At 43.6% G+C, this 22,932-nt stretch overlaps 2 protein-coding genes across 2 annotated transcripts in view; one reads left to right on the top strand and one right to left on the bottom strand.

Moving 5' to 3' along the window:
* Nucleotides 1–22,932, top strand: part of snd1 (staphylococcal nuclease and tudor domain containing 1) — a 1,037,556-nt gene that overhangs the window by 570,026 nt on the left and 444,598 nt on the right. The window lies entirely within an intron of this gene.
* Nucleotides 17,881–21,310, bottom strand: lrrc4.2 (leucine rich repeat containing 4.2). The gene has a single exon (XM_086010589.1). It carries the CDS (start codon nucleotides 20,244–20,246, stop codon nucleotides 18,348–18,350), a length of 1,899 nt encoding a protein of 632 aa, XP_085866715.1. The 5' UTR covers nucleotides 20,247–21,310; the 3' UTR covers nucleotides 17,881–18,347.

Raw genomic sequence — 22,932 nt, 5'->3', positions numbered from 1 at the left:
GTGGCAAGGCTTTGGTAGCCGGCTCCCTGTTGTCCCTGTTGAAGCGAGCGTAGAAGTTGTTAAGCTCCTCCGGGAGGGACGCAGCACTAACCGGGGGGCTGGTGTTTTTGCCCTTGTAGTCAGTGATGGACTGGATGCTTTGCCACATGCGCCGGGGGTCCGAGTTGTTGTGGAAGTGATCCTCTATCCGCAGTGTCTGTTTCCTTTTGGCAGTCCTGATACCCTTTTTTAGGTTGGTCCTAGCTGCACTGTAAGCCGCCGTGTCGCCAGATTTAAATGCTGCGTCGCGTGCTTTCAACAGTGAGCGGACCTCTCCGTTCACCCAGGGTTTCTGGTTGGGGTATGTCCTGATATTTTTATGGGTCGTGACGACCTCAACGCAGCTGTTAATGTAGAATAGCACTGTGGATGCGTATTCCTCGATGTCATTATGGGCAAACATGCCCCAATCAGTGCGTTTGAAGCAATCCTGAAGCTCCGATACTGCCCCCTCTGGCCATACTTTCACTGCTGTTCTCCCTCTTTTGATGAGCGGTTTGTATGCCGGGGCTGGAAACAGGGAGACTAGAAATCTGATGAGGATCCTCTTGGGTAGAATGAAATGGGGCCAGGGAGATTCCACTTGCTGCAGGATATCAATACAGGTAGACTATCCTTTATCCGAAAACCTCGGGACCAGCCGTGTTTCGGTTTTCGGAAAATTTCGGATTTCGGAAGGTGAGCGAAAACACTTCGGTTTTCAGAGTAATTCGGTTTTCGAGAGTGCGGATAAAGGCTGGTACACTATACCTTATCCGAAAGGGGGCGGGGGTCGGGATCGGCGGGGGGTCGGGGTCGTGCGCACGACTTACGCTGAACGATTTCGGTTTTCAGAAGTGCGGAAAAATGCTACACTATCCCTTATCCGGCTAGGCCTGCAATCTCCTACCCAGGAGGGAACTCAGTGACACTCTGCCCTGCTCAGCGTAAGTCGTGCGCCACTCTGGTCATGTCGTGCGCACGACTTACGCTGACCGAAAAAACCTTCGGTTTTTAGAGGGTTTTGGTTTTCGGAAGTTCGGATAAAGGGTAGTCTACCTGTACTGTACAATGTTAGTTTCTCCCCTGTTTTAAATTTCCTATTTTGGCAAAGACCCCATAAGAACTCTTATTTCATGGCATGAAAACCCACATCCAGGTGTTGCTTAACCAGCAAATTTGAAGGTAATGGGCCGCATCACATTCTCTTCTGGTAAAAGGACCTTAGTTAACAATCACTTAGCTGAATACTGCCTCCCCTTTCCTCAATATTGCAATTCCCATGATTGTGACCTGTTGCATTCAGGCACAATCAGAAATATGAGAAATCTGGAACCATGATCAAAAATGTTGGAAATACACAGCAGATCAGTCGGTGCCTGTAGAGAAAACCTAGGGGGAGAAATTCGGTATTACCCCGTTGGGGGCGTAATTATCGGCCGGGCGCAAATTTTAGCACCTGGTGCTAATTATCGCCTCCGACTGCAAACTTGGCTTCTATCGCCCCTTGAGGTGATTGGAGCGCTACACGCCTCTCAAGGCACTAACGCCGAGGAGCGAGGTGCTACCGCAGAGCGCTGACGAAGCTCATGTGATGTTGGTCAACAATGGAACACAGGCACGCTGGCGCCGGCCAGTTCTTAAAGGGGAGGGTCGATCTTACTTTCAATCCACATCCTGCTCATTGCAGCCTTGAATCTCGGCCTGGAGAGACCTGTACATCAAATCTGCTGGAAAGAACAATGGAGAGGCCCAGGGAAAGAGCTCAGAGTGCAGCTCCCATAGTCTCTTCTAAATCGATGCAAGGAAGGTCAAATTAACATAAACCTTCAAAGTGCTGCTCAGTACCCAAAACTCCTTCACACAGCGTTGAATCTCTCCGGAAGTGTGTGTGTCTCAATGTGTGGTGCAAAAATGTTGCTGACAAAAAAAGGCAGGAAGCGGCCGCCTTTAAATAGCGCTCCCCCAGTCCCTTCCTGACTGCAAAACGCTCCCCTCAACCTGTCGTTGCTAGCGGCAGGCAGTAAGGCAGGGGGCACCACTCAATGTCCGGTCCGGGCCGCTACCGGGGCGTTGCACGCTTGACTGACGTCACGATCTGCGGGCGCAGGAGATCGTGCCGGTCGTGTTTAGCGCTGCCGCAAAATGTCTGGTCAATTTCGCGAGCGGCGCAAACATCGCCGTGCCCGGGCGCTAGTTGCTTTGCGCAAAGCAACCACATTTTTCACCTCTAATGTTTTGAATACAACTTTTCAGAACTGATGAAAAATTTGTGGAATTGAGGGGGGAAAACGAAGAAACAAGTTCTCCGAGAGGAAGTTAATGGGTTCAATAACCTATTATTAGATGATGATACATCATCTCAATGAGGCAATGGAAAGACATTTAAAAGAACATGCACACAGCTAAAACTGTGTGGGATCCATCCAAGAAATGAGGTGAGAAAATGGAACCATAGAATTGTACAGCATAGGTGGCCATTCAGCCCATCGTGTCTGTGGCAACTCTTTGCGAAAGCATTCCAAAACCAATCCCACAGCCTCACAATCTCCCATAGCCCTGTATCTTCCTCTGCCTCAAATGTTTATCAAGATGAAATGGTCTCTGCCTCAACTACTCCCCGTGGCAACGCACTCTATTCTTAGTCAACTTTCTGTGCAAAGAAATTTCTCCTGACCCCCTTCTCATTTTTCTCAGTGACTGTTTGTTTTAAATTGGCTACCCCGGCCACTTACTCCACAGCCATAGGAAATAGTCTAAACCCATAATCTTTGTTACATCTCCTTTCAGTCCCTTCTGTTCCAGTAGCAATTGGCCCAGTATCTCAAGTCTCACTTCAAAACGATAGTTTTTGATCCCTAGCAAATATAGGAAATTGGAGGAGGGGGGCGGGGGGGGGGGGGAACTTAAGGATGCAGATACAGGAAACTTTGGTTTATCCGGAGGTTATATGTCCAGAATACTCGATCTAACGGCAAAAGTCAGGAGCTGTTTTCTATATGTTTTTTTTTAGTTCTCATTGCTTTTTTTTCCCCAGTCAAGCACTGCAAGGTCTGTAGCTATAGCAACAGCTTCAGCTACAGACGCTTGCAGCTGCAGCCGATTGTTTTGAAGCTGTTGCTAAGCAACAGGGTTTGTTGATTCACACGGAGCTTCTCAGTTCTGTATGTTTAAACATTAACTCCGGTATGTCTGGCACTTTTGATGCTACGGCACCAGCTCGGTCCCGTCAGTGCCGGATATCAAAGTTTCCTGTAGTAAGTTTGTCGATTCCAGAAGGAGAACAAAATGATTATCATATTTGTCAATAAATATGAAATATATCAATTTTAAAGCAAATTAATAAATGTGTAATAGACTGTGCCCATTGGAAAAAATTGCCTAAAAATATGTAAGGCATTGGGCAATAGAAGCTTTATAATTGAATAGCTGGGAGACTGGGGTGGTTAATGGGCTATTCATAGAATACACTTTTGGAGATGTGTTGCTCTTTTAGTTACTGGGTCAGCCTGCTCCTGGGATTATCCCACGAGTTTTCATGCTGTATCCTGTTTATACCACAAGTTTAAAAATTAAATGAAGTTAATTAGGTAAAGAGGTAGAATGGATGGATATAATGGTGCACCGTATTCCTTTGTGTAATGGCTCCAGCACAGCTGCAGGCAGTGTAAGTCCTAATTATTCTATTGTGTTGAGGGTTTTGAATGTTAATTTGATTTGAAGTGAGCGTTCGAAGTATAAATCTAAAGAAATGATCCCTTCTTTCCCTGAAAGGAAAATGGCACTGCCGTTTGTTTAGTTGGAAAGAGTGAGAGAAGTGCAGACTTTTGTGGGCCTGCGATTCTATGGCCAAGATAAGGGAGCTGCTTTTAGTAATGTAAACATGGGAAACGAGCACCCTATGCTCTCCTGTGGTGCAAAGTAAATAAGCCGTAATGTAGAAGTGACTTTTGAAACATTAAAAAGAGAATGGCGATGAATGGAACTTTTCCATATCCTAATTTATTTTATCTTTCAGTGGCTGTGGTATAATCCCATTCTCTTCTGCTTGGACCTCACTAAATGGAGCAGTCCCTTATCTCTTGTTGATCATTTGCCTTGCATGCTTTATATTTTACTCTCGTAAATGCTGAAGAACTTTTATTTTCAAACTTTCAGCTGTTTTGGGGAGTAGTGGTAGGAAAATTGAAAATTATGTCTTGCATGTTTCAGTTAAATGAAGTTGACAGAAAAGTGTGTAAATTGCCTGTAATTATATTAAAATGTTCTTTTTGGGCTTGAGCTGCTCAAAAGGAACCTTTTTAAAAATTTAATCCGTCTGATGTTAAAATTGTAGTAATAGGATTGGTGTCTGGGGAAAATTTATTATGATATTGTAGAGGAACTCGATTGCTGTTGCCCAACTTGCCCAGAATATTGAAAATTGAACAGTTTCATAAAAGTGGGAAGAGTTTGCCTTGGATATTGGGTTTTAGCAGTAAAATTGAGATCTGTTCAAGTACAGTATTGCATACCCATTCATCACTGTCTTTTTATTGAAAGCAAATCGATCTGCATACAAGTTTGAAATTAAACCAGGTACTAAATCTTTAAGAAATTGTTCAAATCATGTATTTTTCCTCCTTTTTGCTCTTTGCATCCCATGTAGTAGACACTGGTCCAAAGGGCAAGAAGCCAATCTACTCTCTGACCTCTTCATTAGAACTGTCCACTATAAGATGTGTGGGGAGTGACTTGGATAGCTTGGCTTTTTAATAAAAGAATCTAATCCTAAAGGCATTGACTGTGACTGGGGTTCAGTCCCACCTCTGGTTCTTCATCAAAGTGATCATTCCTAATACGTGAGCTTTGACAGTAAGTTTTAGCAGGCTGCTTGACTGCAAGGGAAGGCACAGCCTGATCCTATCCTCAGCTGAAGTAAATGCATGTTTTTTGGCAGGACTTGCTATATTGTAATCAGATGCAGAACCTTGGCTTATTTTGCCCCTTGCTTTTCAGCTTGGAAAGGAGGTGGCTGGGATGTGACCTTAGAGAGGTTTATAAGGTAATCAAGGGAATGGAAAAGGGAAATCTGTGATTGTATTTAATATTGTGAGAGGAGGACAAGTGGACATAGATTCAATCTAGTAAAAAGTAAATTGAGGACTGAATCAGGACTTGCTTCTTCAAGCAGTGTATCAACGTGTGGTATAACCTTCCAGGGAGAGCAATGAGCTGAAATCTTTTAGATGCTGAAAGTGGAGGGTTGGGCTTTAGATCTTTCGGGTGGATGAATTAAGATGGGAAGACTGGCCTTCCTCAACTGTAATTATCTTGTGATGTGATGAGGAAGATGTGCAAAACATTGACTCTCCTTTGCACAATCTGGGGTCCCCCCCCCCCCCCCCCACCAAGATTTGGAATTATTGTGCAATTGGAAGATGGGCTTTGTGCTCTCAAAGTGCACCACACATCTTGTACGTTTTATTTTTATTCTCGTGGCTGTCCTTAATGAGATTAGGTCAATTTGCAGTTTGCACAAACAGACTACAGAAGCTGGTTACCTTGAGCTAACCTGTATTTGATCTTCCTCTGATTTTTCTTCCCCTTCCCCACCCACAATGATTTTGTGAAATTGTGGATTCTGTTGTTTGACCTGGAGTTCATGGTAATTGCTTGGCTAGAGTGCATATTGCTCCCATTGCAGAGAGAATAAGCATGCTGCATCACAAAAGCAGACTTGATGTGGTCACAGGTTATTAAACAAGCTGGGTATGAAATCTGGTATGGTATTAACATCCTCATTAGTGCTGTGGATGTTGATGGGAATATTATAAAAGTTATTGAGATAAATGTTTATCGATTAATCTTATTGCAAAATTGAGTCTTTCTTTTCATTGGACAGTTACCCCATTTTATGGAATGTTTCTGTTCCGCCCTGATTATTGCATTTATTTGTAGAAAGACAGGGAGAGGGAGGAAGTAGAGCTGCTTGGTAGCTCAGTAATGAAATGCATTGTCACTTGGTGCAGAGCCATGTTTACTGAGACGGTCTCCGGCTTGGTCTCTGTTCTGCACTGAGTTAACTGACCTCTGTTGTGGTGGTAATGGGGCAGTGAGGCTAATTGCATTCATAATTAACCTTTGTATTTCTAGAAGTTGGAGAGGAAAAAGTCACCCAATGCTGTTCACTGTCCAGCAGCTCTTTTTGGAGTTTCCATGTTGGATGAGGATTGAATTCGGCTTGACTGTGATGGCTTTTGTGGTTGAATTGCCCACAAATGCTCATCTAGGCTACGACCTGAAGAATGGCACTTTGGGTGAGGCATAGTAAGGATCCAGAGTTAAATCCGTGTGAGTCACCTCTTTCCAGAGGAGTAGAAATCAAAACCCTTTTCCTATTCCTTTCAGTGCATCTGTGTCTCTCTCTTTACTGTGTTGCATCAGAAAGACATTGTAAGTGCGTCATACTAATGATACGTGTAACACTGAGACTTTGTTGGTGATATTTCTTCTCTGCGGAAAGCAAGCCACCACACTAAATTACAGTAAATGGCAAATTAATAGATTCTTCTACCCCATGTACATTACAGAACTGCTTCAGGAAGAAACCAGTTCTACTGGTCTGACTTCCAGTCCTGTCACTATTGAAACTGGCTTTTTTACATATATGTTGGTGACAGGTGGCCATTGTAAGTGGACGATGAAATTGTTTGCATTTCTGAACATGCTCGCTCTAGAAATAGTATAGATTCCACGGCAGCCCGAGGTGAGAGGCAGACTCGGCTGTGTTCCAGACAGCCTGGCTTTTCAGAATGTTAACTTCAAATGCAATGAGTTGTATGAGAGTGGATGGCAGGGGGTGGGGTGGTTTGTTGACAATATTGTAAAGATGTTCCTAAAACTCATTAAGAGGAGATCGTTCTGAACAGACCTGTGGTTGGAATCTATGTCTTTTTCAAGTAAAAATTCTATTAAAGACTGGACGTGTGGAGGAGAGAGAGCCTGCTCCTGACTTGATTACTCATGCATTTTGTGATGGGGTCACTTGTTAAATGTATTTGGTATGCAATAAAGCTGCTGCAGCACATCCTCTGTTGACGTGGCAATGCTTCCTCTGGCTGTCGAGCTTACTGCAACACAGAAATGTGACAAATGCCACTTTTTAAAAATTCTATGTATGTGTGTGACATGTATCAATGTGTGTGTGTTCCCTCTCCCTTCCCCTCCCCTACCCCATGGTGTAATACATCCCAAACTAAGCTACCAAAATAATGTATAGTGACAGAAATGGTTGTCGTGTATGGTTCATATCTTGGAATATATTAGTTCTGTATTTCTATGGACGAAGGGGAATTTTAAATGTGAAAGCAATTCCCTGGTGAAATGTTCGAAAAATGGGCAGGGATTTATCTACAGTGCTTGTTTGCTCATTTTACTCCTTGAAATATGAACCTGATTTTTTTAATATTTTATGTTCGATCATGGGATGTGGGCGTCGCTGGCAATGCCAGCATTTATTGCCCATCCCTAGTTGCCCTTGAGAAGGTGGTGGTGAGCTGCCTTCTTGAACCACTGCAGTCCATGTGGTGAAGGTACTCCCACAGTGCTGTTAGGTAGGGAGTTTCAGGATTTTGACCCCGCGACGATGAAGGAACAGTGGTATACTTCCAAGTCAGGATGGTGCGTGACTTGGAGGGGAACTTGGAGGTGGTGGTGTTCCCACGCGCCTGCTGCCCTTGTTCTTCTAGGTGAAAGAGGTCGCGGGTTTGGGAGGTGCTGCCGAAGAAGCCTTGGCGAGTTGCTGCAGTGCATCTTGTAGATGGTACACACTGCAGCCACGGTACGCTGGTGGTGGAGGGAGTGAATGTTTAAGGTGGTTGATGGGGTGCCAATCAAGTGGGCTGCTTTGTCTTGGATGGTGTCGAGCTTCTTGTGTATTGTTGGAGCTGCACTCATCTAGGCAAGTGGAGCGTATTCCATCACACTCCTTACTTTTGCCTTGTAGATGGTGGAAAGGCTTTGGGGAGTCAGGAGGTGAGACACTCGCCGCAGAATACCTAGTAGCCTCTGACCTGCTCTTGTTGCCACAGTATTTATGTGGCTGGTCCAGTTAAGTTTTTGGTCAATTGTGACCCCCCCCCCCCCCCCCCCCCCAACCAAGATATTGATGGTGGGGAATTTGGCGATGGTAGTGCCATTGAATGTCAAGGGGCGGTTGTTAGATGCTCGCTTGTTGGAGATAATCATTGCCTGGCACTCGTGTGGTGCGAATGTTACCTGCCACTTAGCAGCCCAAGCCTGAATGTCGTCCAGGTCTTGCTGCATGTGGGCATGGACTGCTTCATTATCTGAGGAGTTGCGAATGGCGCTGAACACTGCAATCATCAGCGAACATCCCCACTTCTGACCTTATGTTGGAGGGAAGATCATTGATGAAGCAGCTGAGGATGGTTGGGCCTTGGATACAGCGCTGAGGAACTCCTGCAGCGATGTCCTGGGGCTGTGATGCTTGACCTCCAACCACCACAGCCATCTTCCTTTGTGCTAGGTATGACTCCAGCCAGTGGAGAGTTTTCCCCCAATTTCCATTGACTTCAGTTTTACTGGGCTCCTTGATGCCACACTCGGTCAAATGCTGCCTTGATGTCAAGGGCAGTCACTCTCACCTCACCTCTGGAATTCAGCTCTTTTGTCCATGTTTGGACCAAGGCTGTAATGAGGTCTGGAACCGAGTGGTCCTGGCGGAACCCAAACTGGGCATCAGTATGCAGGTTATTGGTGAATTGGAATTAATCTAGTGGTGCTCTTGTATCCCTCAATTGGAACAGCTGCTGTGGCTAATACAGCGACTCCCATGAACCTACCTGATTTTTGTTGCCTTCATCTGTTTATTAGCATGGAAGGTGAAAAGTGTCTTTGGTACTGGATGACTTTCAAGTACTCCGGCTCTGTCTGACAAAAGTTAAAGCAAATCAGCATCTCGTTAACACTCTCATTCCAAGCAAAACAGCTTTATCCCGCGCTTGCCCCCTTAAAAGACCTAGCTTGTTGTATTAAGCATTTTAAACAGGGAGTTTTCTTTATATCTCAGTTATAAATAATGACGTGAATACACCACGATTCAACATTTTTTTAAATTTATGGAGCTTTGAACTCTGGTCCCCTTTTTAAAAAAAAAAAAAAAAAATATTCAGTTGTCCTTCAAACATTTGTGCTTTGGGCATGGGTAGGAAGTTTTGAAAAACAGCATGCAACAAATGGTCTATACTGTTGGTAATGTCAAATATCTTGTTTTCAGCCTCCTCCTGTTATTTACCTTTTAAATTTAATTTTTTTTTTTTTAAAGTACTTGCTTGAATTTTTACAACAGCAGTTTTTTAGAATTACTTAAAGCCGTATGCTTTAACTTCGACCGTTTAAAAGTTGCAGCTGGAATGATTACCCTGGGCAAGTTTTAACCGTGCCTTTCATTTTCATGCCACATTACGAATCATTATTATTTATAATAAGGTTACTGTGATGGAGTAAGTGCATGTTGAGATACCCTCACTATTTGGCGTCCTGAATTGAAAATGATGGGCTTCGCTATGTTAAGACACCAGATATTGTGCCAACTTTCTCGATTTCCCTCCAATTCTCCAGAGAATATTGACTACATACAATTCCACTGGCACCGCATGGCCACCAATACCTGGGCAGACTCCTAATTCTTCAGTTGAGCCTTGACACTGATTGTTGGCAGGCTATTCACTTGTTTAAGAGTGTGGGTGGTGGAGGGGAAGATACCTCAGTTAACTCAGTTTTGTTCTTGCCCGCCATTAACATGCAAACTTTCCAGCAGGGGCCACTGGATAGTAGTTAGGAGCCCTGGGTGATTTACCTGCTCTGTTGCCGAGATCAATTGCATCTCCCTTTCATCCTAGCGGAGATCAGCTTTATCAGCACAGACCGAGAACTCAACCAAGACCTTCCTGGTTTACCAAGTGAGCAATTGGGGGGGATGAGAGACCAGGTTTAAAGTTGAAAATGGAATGCTATTTGGTTGCTAGAGATCTGGAGTCTGGCGTTAAAGTTTTAGTGACGTTTTACTTGTAGGATTAAGCCATTCTAATGACTGGAGGAAAAGAAATCAAATCCAGCACGGATCGAGGAAGTGATTATAGAGCAACTGAAGACTCTTGTAGGTATCAGTACAAAAAAAAAATCCCGTCCATAATCTTCTTGAGTTGGGAGTGCTCGAGTCTGATACTGGGTTCCAACAGCAGTAAGGTGTACTGTTAATTCTTTTAGAAATACAATCTAGGTAATTGGTTTATTTTGGATACCTGGACTTGACTTGATTAGATTGATGTACCTTATAGTGAAGCATCTAAGTGGAATAAAAGGGTTAATCCTGAGCAGTCTTTGAAGTTAAGCCATGACAGCAGGGTAAGGAGACAAAAATAACAACTGGTAAAAGGAAAGCTCAGGACTGATGTCAGAGAGCACTTCCTTGCACAGTGATCAGTGGTCTCTAGGAAGGAGAGTGGAGGCAAAAACTCTTGGCAGCACTCAGTCAGTAATTGGATGCTTTGATTGGGGAATGGTTGAAACTAAGCGGAATAGCTTCTCTCTATTTTTGCAGTCTTTTTTACTAACTTTTTCTTTGCTCTTTTTTAGTTTAATTTCAGAGGAAATGAAAATGGATGTAGAGTTTAACTGTTGGGTCTCACATTCATGTTTCATTGTTTAGCTCTTTTTTTTGTGCCTCTTGATCAAGTTGTTTTGTTACTGTAGCTGACTTGACCATTGACGTACAGCAGAAATATTACTTGCACCGCAAAGTTTGAGATCAGGAGTTGGTTGGGTTCAGCGTAGGTTAGGTGCTCTGAGATTCCAAGAAATTACAACGGTTTAGCGTTTCTCCAGTGCTCCTTGCATATAGGAAGACACCTCTGAGCACTCTACAGGGCGGAGGGAGGAAAAAATTAAACAAATCAGCATCTCTTGGTACAAGACGGGCTTCTGGATCATTCTTTACAATGAACATCAAATTGCGAAGTAAACTATCAGTGAGAGAGAACAGCAGGGGTTTCGGAAAACTTCATTAATTGATAAAAATCTTAAGTGTCTGTCTGCACAAGTTGCAGGCCTGTTGATGAGCATAAGGGAGATAGAGGGAAGCTGCTAAAGCTCTGTTTTCTATGTGTGTTTAGACCAAAGCCCTGAAGCTTTGCCATGAATCATGGAGCTTGAGGGGTAAACTAGATCCTGGTGATAGTTGATTTGAAATTAATACCATTACAGAGGTCTCTGATGTGTACCTACCATTTCCTCTCTCCCAAAGTATGTACCTACCATCCCTTCTCCTCACAATAAAAATGTCACCTGCCATAATGTAGCTTTGGAGATTTGCTGCTATGCTCCTGTGATTTAGATGAATCAGTACTAAACCATCATTTTTACATAACCAGTTCTCAGGCATATGACAAGTCATACAGTAACTGCACTGTTGGTATCGGTGTTCCTACTGTTGTTGTAAGCACTGCATCCCTCACCCAGAAATTCCAACTCCAGTGTACTTACTTACACCTCCCTCCACTGCCTTGCAACACTCCTTACCTCTGACAGTACTGGCGGGTGCTGGGGCACAGCTGCGTGGGTGGGTGCTGGGGCACAGCTGCGTGGGTGGGTGCTGGGCACCTTCCAGCACGTTGTTAAAATGGCGATTCCTCATATGAGCCCAAACCATGAGTATCTTGCCCAACGTTCAGTGTTGGACTAGCAAAGATTTCCTCCAATTAAATATAGGAAAGACGAAAGCCCCCGCCACAAACTCCATCCCCTAACCGCCAATTCCTTTCCTCTACCTGGCCACTTTCTGAGGCTGAACCAGGCTGTTTCTCTATGTAGCAAATTCCCCAAAGGTGTGGAAACAACAAATATTATTGAAAATTTAATTTTTAAAAAAAGATGCATAGGGTTAGATGAAGTAGAGTGGGAGGCAGCTCGTGTGGAGCATAAACACGGGCATAGACCAGTTGGGTTGAATGGCCTATTCCTATGCTGGTAATTCTGTAGGCTCTTTGACCTTGGGGCAGGTGGCGGGGGATAGGGCTCAGGAGTATAGAACTTTCAACCCCAATCCAAGCCTATGGGGCACGCAGACCAATTGTAGAATAGATTGAGTCCATGAGGGGTTGAAACTGACCTTCTGGTCTGTATAGATCTGTTGCATGTTAACTTATTAACCTGAATAATCAGGAAGCTCTAACTTCATAACCTCTCACATCAGGAGTCTTACCCAATCGGTTTATCAACATCTGAAAATTTCTTACGAGACATTGAACGACCTCAAGATTTTCAAGGATGTTAGTGTAATGGCAAATAAGGTAACCTCTTTTCTGTGTGTGGTCATTCACTAGAAACACAAACCATACTCGTAACACTCTGGTTATGTAAACCACCTGACTCTGGGCTAAAGCGGCTAGCATCTCTCGTTTGGAAGGTTATTGTTATAACTGCAGCTTAATGGTGTACTCTTGAGAATTGAACTTTTCAGCAATAGGAATAGGACAGTAGTTACAAAAAGCTTGTGTCATTTTAACAGATTAATGGTACTGGTATTTGTGATGTGGGGGGGGGTGGCGGGGAAACATAGAATCAATGTGTGCACATTGGTACTAACAAAGGTCAAAGAAATTCTTGTGATCTTCCATACCAGTCACACGATGCTCTTTACCTTCAAATTTGACAGTGGTTCGTAATAACAGTTCTATATCACCGCATCTCTATCTTACAAACTTGCCTGCCTGCAGCTTAATAACGAAATGACATTTAAAGATGTAGCTGCATATAAAATGAAGCCCTGAATATATTGTGTAAGATACTGGGGAAAAGGAAAGCAAGAACCTGCATTTATTAAATTACAAGCCTTGGGATTTAGAAGTGCTCAAACTTTGCTCTTGCCGTATATATCAGTTGAACAATATTTTTTTTATGTATATATTTTCTAAATCTGGTGGATCACATGAATATATTTATGCGCTCTCCTTCCTCACTTCACCACTGATACAACACCCACTCAAGCCAATTTCCTCCTCCTCTCGAAGGCATTCACTCCTTTCTGGGGTATGGTTTATTGGGCACAGCACTCTCTGGTACCTCTGCCAAATATCGACTCTTCAGCTGTGATTTTAAATGGCGAGTGTCAGCAGGATGTTTGCTTGTGGAGGGCATCACAGTTGAACCTGTTTCATTACACACACATGCAAGTGATTGGGAATGGGAGACATGGCTTTTTTACCCTCTCCCTCTTTCCCTCCCCCCCCCCCCCCCCCCCCCCCCCAAAAACTCTCAAACCGTGACCACAGCCCTACTTAGTCCAAGAGTACTGCTGTCAAATGTAGAGTCTGAATTGCTGCCCTGCCTGGATTTAGTTAACGGGATACAGATTGGGAATGGAACTTGCAATCCTCTGGTCTGCATGATAATACCATAACAGACAGTGCTTTTAGACTATGGGTTGCAGGGGAAAGCGGGAGAAGAGTTTATATAGAGGCTATTCCTGTGGTGTGATATGAATATATGTATTGTTAACAGCTCAGATAGCTCACTGGTGCTTAGCCTCAATATTGGAGAGTCAAATCCTGGCTATGAAGATCCTATTAAAATCACACACTTAAAGTAATTTTCACCTCTAGTGTGGAGAACTGAAAGCGTTCTCAACAGAATCAATGTGAATTTAAGGTTTTATGAAGAGGCATGGGGGATGAATTACGTCTGAAATAGCTGATCATCCTGGTCGCTCATGAGTTACGGTTAACAGCATGAAAAGAATATCGATCATATCCCTCATCATCACCTCTTGTAGTCTGTACCAGGTAAGAAATGGAGAATATACCAGATGTAAAATATTGACCTGTGCATTGCACATGAGTTTGGTTTATGGTGTTAAATTGTTTACTTTCATTCACTGAGAGAAGACATCACATGAATAAAGTATGAACAATATTTGATGGAGATGTCATTATTTGTGGTATAAGTTTAAAACATTGAGTTTCTAAACTTTGCTATAAAAGGGTTAAAGCTTCTTTATGGCACTGTTAATGAGTCCAATTTTTCGCTTTCTGAATGTACTAAGCATAGCTCACGGCACAGTTAGGAAAACCTTCCTAGAGAACTTAAATCCTCCCTTCAATCAACTCCACCACACACCACTGCAGAGAAAGAGAAATGGAAGTACACCGCCTCCTGCTTTGGGCAGTACAGAAATATTCTTCCTTTTCTCCCCTCCCCTTTTGTCTCCTTCCCTTCCCATCCCCAAAATACAGCCAGCCTACTGAACAATGTAACACTATTATACCTATCTACACAATTATGCCAGCACCTACTGCATCAATGTAAATTCAGTGTTAAAACAACTGTACATCAGCACCAATCTGTAAGCCAGTGTATGATATTTTTATCTGATAACAACCAGACAAGTTGGCAATAAAAAAAAGCATTACAAACAATACACATTTGAGCAGATTATCAGCAAAAATAAATTTTAAAATCACATTTCATAATCCTTGGGGGAAGTCAGCAAATGTATTTTTTTTTCCTTAAATGAAGTAAAATAAAAATCATGTGGGTGGATAACAAATTAAATGACAAGTCGCTGTAGATTCCCTGCAACTGAATGTCGGGCAGATCTGTACAGACCCCTGGACCTAAAAGAGTCAGTGAAACGAAAAGCCCAGCAAATGGCTTCCTGTGTCTGGTCTGGCAGAACGTGATGCTGCAGCAAGTCCAGTGCTGGCAAGGCTGGAACAGCAGTAGAACGTGCAGTCTACTTCAAGCCATTTTTAAAAGAAAATCATTTTCCGTATCCAAATTTTTAAAGTGGATCCAGTTGTTGATTCCAAAGGAGAGGGGGGGGGGGGGGGGGGGGGAAAACACCCCCCCCCCCCCCCCAAAAAAAAATTCCAGGGTATCATTTGTTGAAGGTTAAGTCCAATCTCATTAGTGTGCATTGCACATACTTCAGTGGGTTGTAATTGTTTTGAAGTGTCCTAATTGTTCAGGAGCCTTTCTGTAGAAATCCATTGATTAGAACATCAAAACGTCTGTTGTATGTATTATGAAGATCTGAATAAAATTTGACAAACATTTATTTAAAAAAACACACACACAAACACACACAAGAAAAACTGGTGCTGAATTTCCTCAGGTCTTGCTTTCAGTGTACATTAATGGTGTTTGTCACTGAATCTTTTGAACACAAAAACAAATTGACAAGGGCAGTGAGAGGTTCTTATCTATCAATCTCTCCTTTTTCTCTCTCTTTCTGTGTCCTCTCCATATCCGTTCCAAACTAAGATTAGAATTGGACATTCTGAAGCATAGTTTGTAGTAGAGACTGTCAAAAGATTGAGGTAGATACTATACACTGCACCTAATCATTAATATATGTTTTGGGGGATTACTTTTGTTTCCGTCAAGGAATAATTGATGTTGAAAGTACGCAATACTCGGTTAACCATTACAGTGTGTTCCTGTTTTATAAACCACTTAAAATGTTTAAACCAGCATTCTAGCTGAGATTTTAATTGCTCTTATAGGATCTATGTAACCTATAACTGGTACCCATTACCCCTGTGCTTGCTGACCTACATTGGAGGTGCTAGGGACCAGGAGCCAATGTAAAATTCTCATCCATGTCTTCAAATAACTTCAAAGCCTTGCCCCCACCCACCCCCATCTGTGTAACCTCCTCCAGCTGTACAACCCTCTGGGAATTTTTGCATTCCTCCAACTCTGACCTCTCACACATTTCCCTACTCTCTTCACCCCACCATTGGCAGCAGTGCCTTCAGCAGCCTAGGCCCTAAATTCTGCGATTCTGTCCGGCTCTCCACCTCTCTCCTCCTTTAAGACTCTCCTTTAATACCTAGATCTTTGACTAAGCTTTTCGTCACCCCTCCTTATATCTCCTCCTTTGGATTGGTGTCAATTTTTTTTGTGTCTGATTACACTTTTGAAAAGCACTGAGACACATTTTTCCTGTTAAAGGAGCTATATAAATGCAAGCTGTTGTATGTGACATTGCAGCGAAGCCTATTGCATAGGCAAAAAGTATTGTTTCTAGCATTCTAAAATTAAGAGGCTAAAGTCTAAACACACTAAGTACATCTCAGCTGCCCTCGGTCTCACTCTGGTGTGCCATATTCTTTCACTGTTTTATCCGTTTCTATTTCTTGCCTCCCCCACACCCCCCCCCCAAAAAAAAAGACAACTGCTGTGCTATGGGTAGTTTATTCCTGCAGAGCATTTGAAGGTTGCCAGGGTGATGGGGGCACACGGACAAATATATGGATGTCTGTTCTTTATGCATTCTTTTCAAACGCATACTTTCATTCATTCTTCCCTGAATGTCATCATTGATCAGATGTGGCAACGTGATTGATAATCCATTGTAAATTAAAAGCAGCAATGGGCATTAATGCACTGTAAAGGCCAGCATTGCTTAAACGCTAGAACAGCTATCAGCTGCTTATGTTAGCGATGAATGTTCTAGTGTGTGCTATGTTGGAGTAACAGACCTTGAGCTGATTAGAGTGCTTGGTGCATCAGCTCTCAGTACCCCACCTCCCGGTCTCAGCATAAAACACAATGGCACGTTCATGGTTACAATGCAGGACCAAGCATTGCTTAATCAACACCGTTCTTGAGGACCTAATTTAATAGTTTAACATGGTGCATTTATTTCTTTTGACGCAGGTCTACTGCCCTGGCCACTTGCGGGTTTATGAAACTGCAATTCCGTTTCAATCCATTGTCGACATTTAGAAAATTCTAAATTAGCCAGCCAGTGCTCTATGCATGCTAATGCTGGGTTAGAAGCAGCACAGTCAGCAGATGGATTACGGCAGTAAAATTCAAATAACTTTTACAAGAACAAGATTGGTATTCATACATTCCAGCAATTGGAGCAAGCAGTGGAGTTTTCCGTTTCTTTTTCCAATGTAGACTTGTGCTGCGGGGTACACCATTTAAACCATTGGTGTGTACCCCAGTTTTAAGCCCAAATCTTCTAATCTTGTCATGCAGGATTGCTATTCATAATTTTCTTTTATGGATTTCATATTTGAAATGACAAAAATCTGCCAGGGTTTTTTTTCTCCCCCATTTCCTGGTACCCGAGGCATTGAATCATATTTTAAATAAATCACTAGCAATGACAGAAGATCAATAGAAGAATTTAATATGCTGTCAGTTAACCCTTTTGATGCTGAATGTCCTTCATAGCCTTCAGTCGACACACTGCATCTGGACTCTGCCAACAATAAAGCAAAGTACTTCTAATGCTGAAGATTAGAATGCAGGGTTTGAGAAACAGCCAACATTACGCAATGTTTTATAAATCACTCTAGCCTTGACAAACGCATTCTATTCTTGGTGCAGAAGTTGTGAAAGGGTTACTGCTTCATAATGCGCCCTGATTCTCCCCCTCCTTTCTCCCCTATTTTGGGTTTGCTGCAGATATTTTCAGAATCCTATGCCAGCAGCGGTTTCTAAGGAAGTTCCAGATTACCTTTTCAGATGAAGTAATGCTCCTCCCTGTTCTCCTCTCTCTCCCCTTCCCCCAAAATACACACACACACACACACACACACACACACACACGCGCTTATAATTTTGCATCTCAAAGCAAGGCTGTGTTTTACAGTAATTAACAGACTCATCCGCACTTCCACCATTTTATAGAATTCACAGTATCACTGCATGCAGAAAAGAATGTGTTTTTATATAAACAGAAAATATTGTCTTGTGGAACGAACCCTCGCTGGTTTCACTCAGATGAAAAGGTTGTCTGGCGATTTTTCTTCCATTTATAAATTAAATCAACTCTTCTCAAAAAAAAAATCCCTTTTTTATTGCCGTTTTTAACATTTTGGCACAGTACAAATTGGTGCTTTTACAAGATAAACCTGTAAAGTCTGATATTGGGCTTAGAAATAATTTCCATATAAATATGTTTTACTGCATCCTCATAGCACTGGCTTTAAAAATTACAGAATGCCCTTTTTAAACTGGTTCGGCCCCATTTTTTTTTTTCCAAAGTCATGAAAGCATCTTGAACAGCTTTGTCTCTTCTTAAACATAAGTTACAGGTTAGAAAATAGTTTATTTTTTTATATATATATAATCACTTTTTTTAATCAGCCATGGTTGCTTTGATATAAGCATATACAAGAAAACAGTCTGAGTTTTGCACTTTTTACAAAATTCTGACAACTTGTGCATTCTATTGCATTTTATATATATATAATATATGTTATATTATATATATATATGTATATATATATAAGTATGTACAGAAGTCAGATCTGAGTCTCCTGAACTTTCTCCTTGGTATGTGTCTGTATAATAAAGGGCTCAGGTATTGTAGTGTGGAGCGAGTTACCCAGGCTGTTCTCTGTCCAGTGAGCCCCATGTGCTGGTTTGTACGTGTTATAGTTCATGTGGTCGTGGACCGACGGCACTACGACGGCTCCTTCTGACGGCGTGATGTCCTCCTCCACGTTAATGATCTCTATAGTCCTGGCTGCCGCCACCGTGCTCCGTTGTTGGTGCCGCTTGCGGAGTTTGTAAAACACTATGAGCATGGCGGCTGCCAGCAGCGTCACTGCCACGAAACAGCCGATGATGATTTTCGTGGTTTTCATGACTTCGTCCAGGCTGGTGCGGGTCGTGTCCATGGGGGCCAATGTGGGGACCACCACCACTGTTTTTGGACGACTCGTGCTTTGCAGCAGCACCGTGGGAGTGGAGATGAACGCTGGCTTGTAAGTGGGCGGCGTCGACAGAAACGGCGGTACTTTAGTCCTGACGGTGTCTGGTGTCGTTTCCACGGTGACTGTGGAAAAGTAGGTGTAATTTGACGTGTTGATCTCCGCCATGCTAACTCTCAGGAAGGCTGATGCATCGGCATTCCCTGCCACATTGGTGACCATACATTTGTAGGTACCAGCATCTGTTATTAAAACGTGCAAGAAGTATAGGGTTCCATTGTTAAATACAGATATACGGGGATGTGTCGAGCCGTGACTCAGTACCGTGCTGTTGGGCAACAACCACCTAACGGATGACATGGAGGACGTTCGACATTTCAGTTTGGCCGTTCTCCCTTCGGAGATGTTTAGGTTCTGTGGTGGCTCCAGTATAACTGGCCGCGAGCACTGGAAAGTGCCCTGGTCTACTTCGGTCAAGTATTTCCCCCTCATGTGAGGTGGGGAGTGGCACCGGCCGCAGCAAGTAGAGTTTGTGGGGATGTACTCCCGCAGCCACCAGGTGAGCCAGAGGATATCGCAGTCGCAATTCCACGGGTTGTGGTGCAGGTGCAACTCCACAAGGTACCTCAGCGGTGCAAACAGATCATGTGGCAGCGAAGTGAGGTTATTGTGGGCCAGATTTAGTTCCACCAGTGCAGTGAGGTCATCAAAGGCATTCCGCTCAATCAGATTGACTTGAGAGTTCATAAGCCAGAGCTTTTTTAATGATTTTAGCCCCTGAAATGATCCCGGTTTAATTGTAGGGAAGTGGTTGCTAGACATTTCCAACTCCTCCAACCTTACCAGTGGTGTGAGATTTGGCATATCCCTCAGGTTACACATCCCTAGATTAAGGTATTTTAAGTTAATTAAGCCCTCAAAAGCACCATCCAAGATGTACTCTAGTTTTCTAAGTTCCCCCAGGTCCAGACGCAGCAGTGATGGCACCCTGTTAAAAGCGTATGATGGAATGCTTTCAATAGGGTTGTTCCTGAGCCACAATTCACGCAGTTTTGAAAAGGACTCGAATGCGCCACTTGGTATCACAGTCAGTCTGTTCTCAAACAACTCCAGTGTGTTAAGGCTAGTCAGTCCATTAAATGCACCAACCTCTATTTGCCGGATGGAATTCCGGCCGAGCTGCAAGACCTCCATGTGATATAGGTGTCGGAAGGTGTCTGCCTTGATGAGCTGGATGTTGTTCTCCATGAGGTTGAGGTACCGGGTATTAGAAGGGATCCCTTGAGGGACCTCTTTGAGTCCACGGCGAGTGCAGACGACTTTGCTGAAGTGATTACTGCAGGAGCAGATAACTGGACAACTCTGTTCTCTGTTTGACGCTTCGCACATACTCCACATCCGTACCGTGAGGTAGACGAGAAGAACCAGGGCAGCATTCCAGGTGTGATGCACAGTTACCTGCCACAAGAGATTCATGATGTGGCACATTCATAATTCACCATAGTCTGGGATCGGCACTGATTTGAAAATCGGCTCTACCCCGGCACAGCAGGCTACCAGTGCCTTTAGCGATCGACAGTGAAAAGGGGAGGGGGTGGGGTGGGGGGGGAAGAGAGAGAGGAGAGAGATGCAATGAGGACGGCCTGTCACACCTACCTCTACGAGAGTGCAGTCCCACGTTTTCATGCACTAGATACTAGTGCTATTTTCCCCTCCTTCCTTAATAAAAAATAAAGGATTCACAAAATGGCTCCTAGTAAATCCAAAGCAGTAGGAAGGACCGGCAGAGGTGAGGCCCAATCGGCTACGCAGGTGCATGCATCCTCTCTACCCCAGAGAGTAGCGCCATCAACAGTCGTGGTGTTTGTCCTCGGCGTTGAGAAGGCTGTCGAGCGAGCTCCATCGTTGATGTATAAACCAGGCAGTCTGCTTTGTGTAGAGGGTTTTTTGGGGGGTTTTCCGACCCCTCTGCTGCTGTTGTCAGTCTCTTTCTCGGTGTACCCACGCGCTCTAATCTGTTTCACTCTGCCAGGGTCGGCTGATTTAAAAACAGCTACGAGCAGCACATTGCAGTCAGCAGCTTAACTAGCCAGTTCTCCACCAGTAGACGCAGCAGCTGCAGGCTGCCTCCCGCACAGTTAGCAATAATCCGTTGATTGCTCCAAGGGGAGGGGGGAAGCGATTGGAGGAGGAAAAGATTGCTGGAGAGCGCTCTCTTTCTCTCACTGATGAAATGGAAATCTTCAGTGATGAGCCTTTTTTTTATTTTGGCAGAATCAGCATCGCAACAGAAGGAAAGAAAGCCCCTCTTCTCTTCCCTCTGTATTTCTTGTGGTATCCTTTTTTGTTTTGAGGTAGTGAGTTGTGGCAGTTTTTCTTTTAGCCTTTTGTCTTGTTAATAAGGTCTTTGTTGGCCAGTGACTGCAACAGCTGCAACAGAAACCTCTGTCCTCCAGAGCATTTTCTTTCTTTTTCTCTCTTTCTCGCTTCTCTCTTTGACAGTGTTGCAGGCAGCCACACAGGCTGCGCTCTCATCCCTTTGTCCTTCACTCTGAACGTGAATGTATTGCTGACGCATGTCGTAATGAGCAGTACATTGGTGTGATGCAGTGCTCTTGTATGTATTAACACCCCCCCCCCCCCCCCCCCCCCCACCCTGCTCCACACACTTCCCCTCCAGGGGTTAATGATAAATGCTTCCAGCAACGTTGCATCGATTCAGTGGAAGATTTTTAGATGCATATATAAACTGCGGAAGAGGCTGTCAATTCAGACCCTGTAGCTCTAATACTATTTGGTCTGTGCTGAGTATATGTGATGTGGCGGCCGATTCTTTGAAGTAGCCAAATGTGTTGCAGTGATTTAAGCTAGTTCTCGGTCCCTGTTGGGATAAACACAAATTGATGTTTCAGCTGCTGGGGGCCAGCGAGCTGCAATTGGTCTGCTGGCTGCCGGTGTTACGTCATCCCTTGTAGTGCTGAGTTGGCTGCTCTGTGACGGCAAGGCAATCTGTTGGGAGCCGAGAGAAATGCTCCTGCATAGCAATGCATGGGAGAAGGGGAAAGAGAAGGAGAGAAGCAAAATGGAGTCTTTATTCTGACCGATTAAACGCAATTAAAATGCAAACACCTACCTCGCGTTCTGAATGCTCACCTCTTCATCTTTCAGTTTCTTGCCTGAATGGAAGGTCAGGCTACTCTGTACAACCATTGGCTCCTGTGATTTTAAATGTTGCATTAAGTTCAGTTAGTTGTGTACCAGCTATTCCATGCCGGATCCTGGTTGTACTTAATCGTACTGTGGTGACAGACCTATTTGTATCGTGCATGTAGGATTGAAGATATGATTGTTGATGGGCAACCCTACTATGTCCTACACCGGATGAGATGGATTTAAATTTTGGAGGGGAATGAAGGTGCCATCCAGAAGATCTCCTGTACTGGGGCCTAAACACTATATTAACATGATCTCCTCACTGGTGAATTATTGCTGTGCACCTCCCTGTTTTCTTTGGATGGGGGAGGTAGTACTTAGAGAAGTATCAGTTATTGTAGTGATGGGGGTGATACTACATTTTGACTGGTTCAAATTCTGCAACAACAGCTTATTAGCTACATGCTTGGTTTCCTGAAAATCTGACTAGCGATGCGCTCGCTTTCCTCCAGTGGTGTAGATATCAACTGTTCAGCTTTAGATGTTAGAACTGTCATGTAGGAGATGACAGCATGTGCTTCCGAGTGATAAAGAAACCTTGCACTGGCATTGCTTGTTCAGCTTTGGCTTACAGTTATCGGAAGGAGAAAAGACTCCAGCTGGATTGAACTAGTTTGAATGAGCTTGGAGTTTTAAAGAGAGACTATTTTTCCCTCACGTAGAATGAACCTTAACACCAGTTGGATTCAACCTGCATGACAATGGGATATTGTAAACATCTCTCCATTTTTAAGTGAGAGCATTCTCCTATTCTCTGAACCTTAACACCACTTGAATTCATTCTGCATTACAATGGGCTGTTATAACAACCATGTTCTTGTAAGCAAATCCTCTTCAATCACCCACTTTCATTGGCGAGATCCCCTATCGCAGTTCAGTCAGTACATGCATATACATTTCTTTGCACTAGAAGCAAAAGGATTTGGGAGCAGTTTGGTGTCCTTGTACGTATGTCAACTCC

This window comes from Somniosus microcephalus, chromosome 17, assembly GCF_052327205.1.
Source record: "Somniosus microcephalus isolate GS21.2 chromosome 17, FLI_Smic_1.0, whole genome shotgun sequence".
NCBI classification, from domain to species: domain Eukaryota; kingdom Metazoa; phylum Chordata; class Chondrichthyes; order Squaliformes; family Somniosidae; genus Somniosus; species Somniosus microcephalus.
This window is presented reverse-complemented; position numbering and strand designations above follow the sequence as displayed.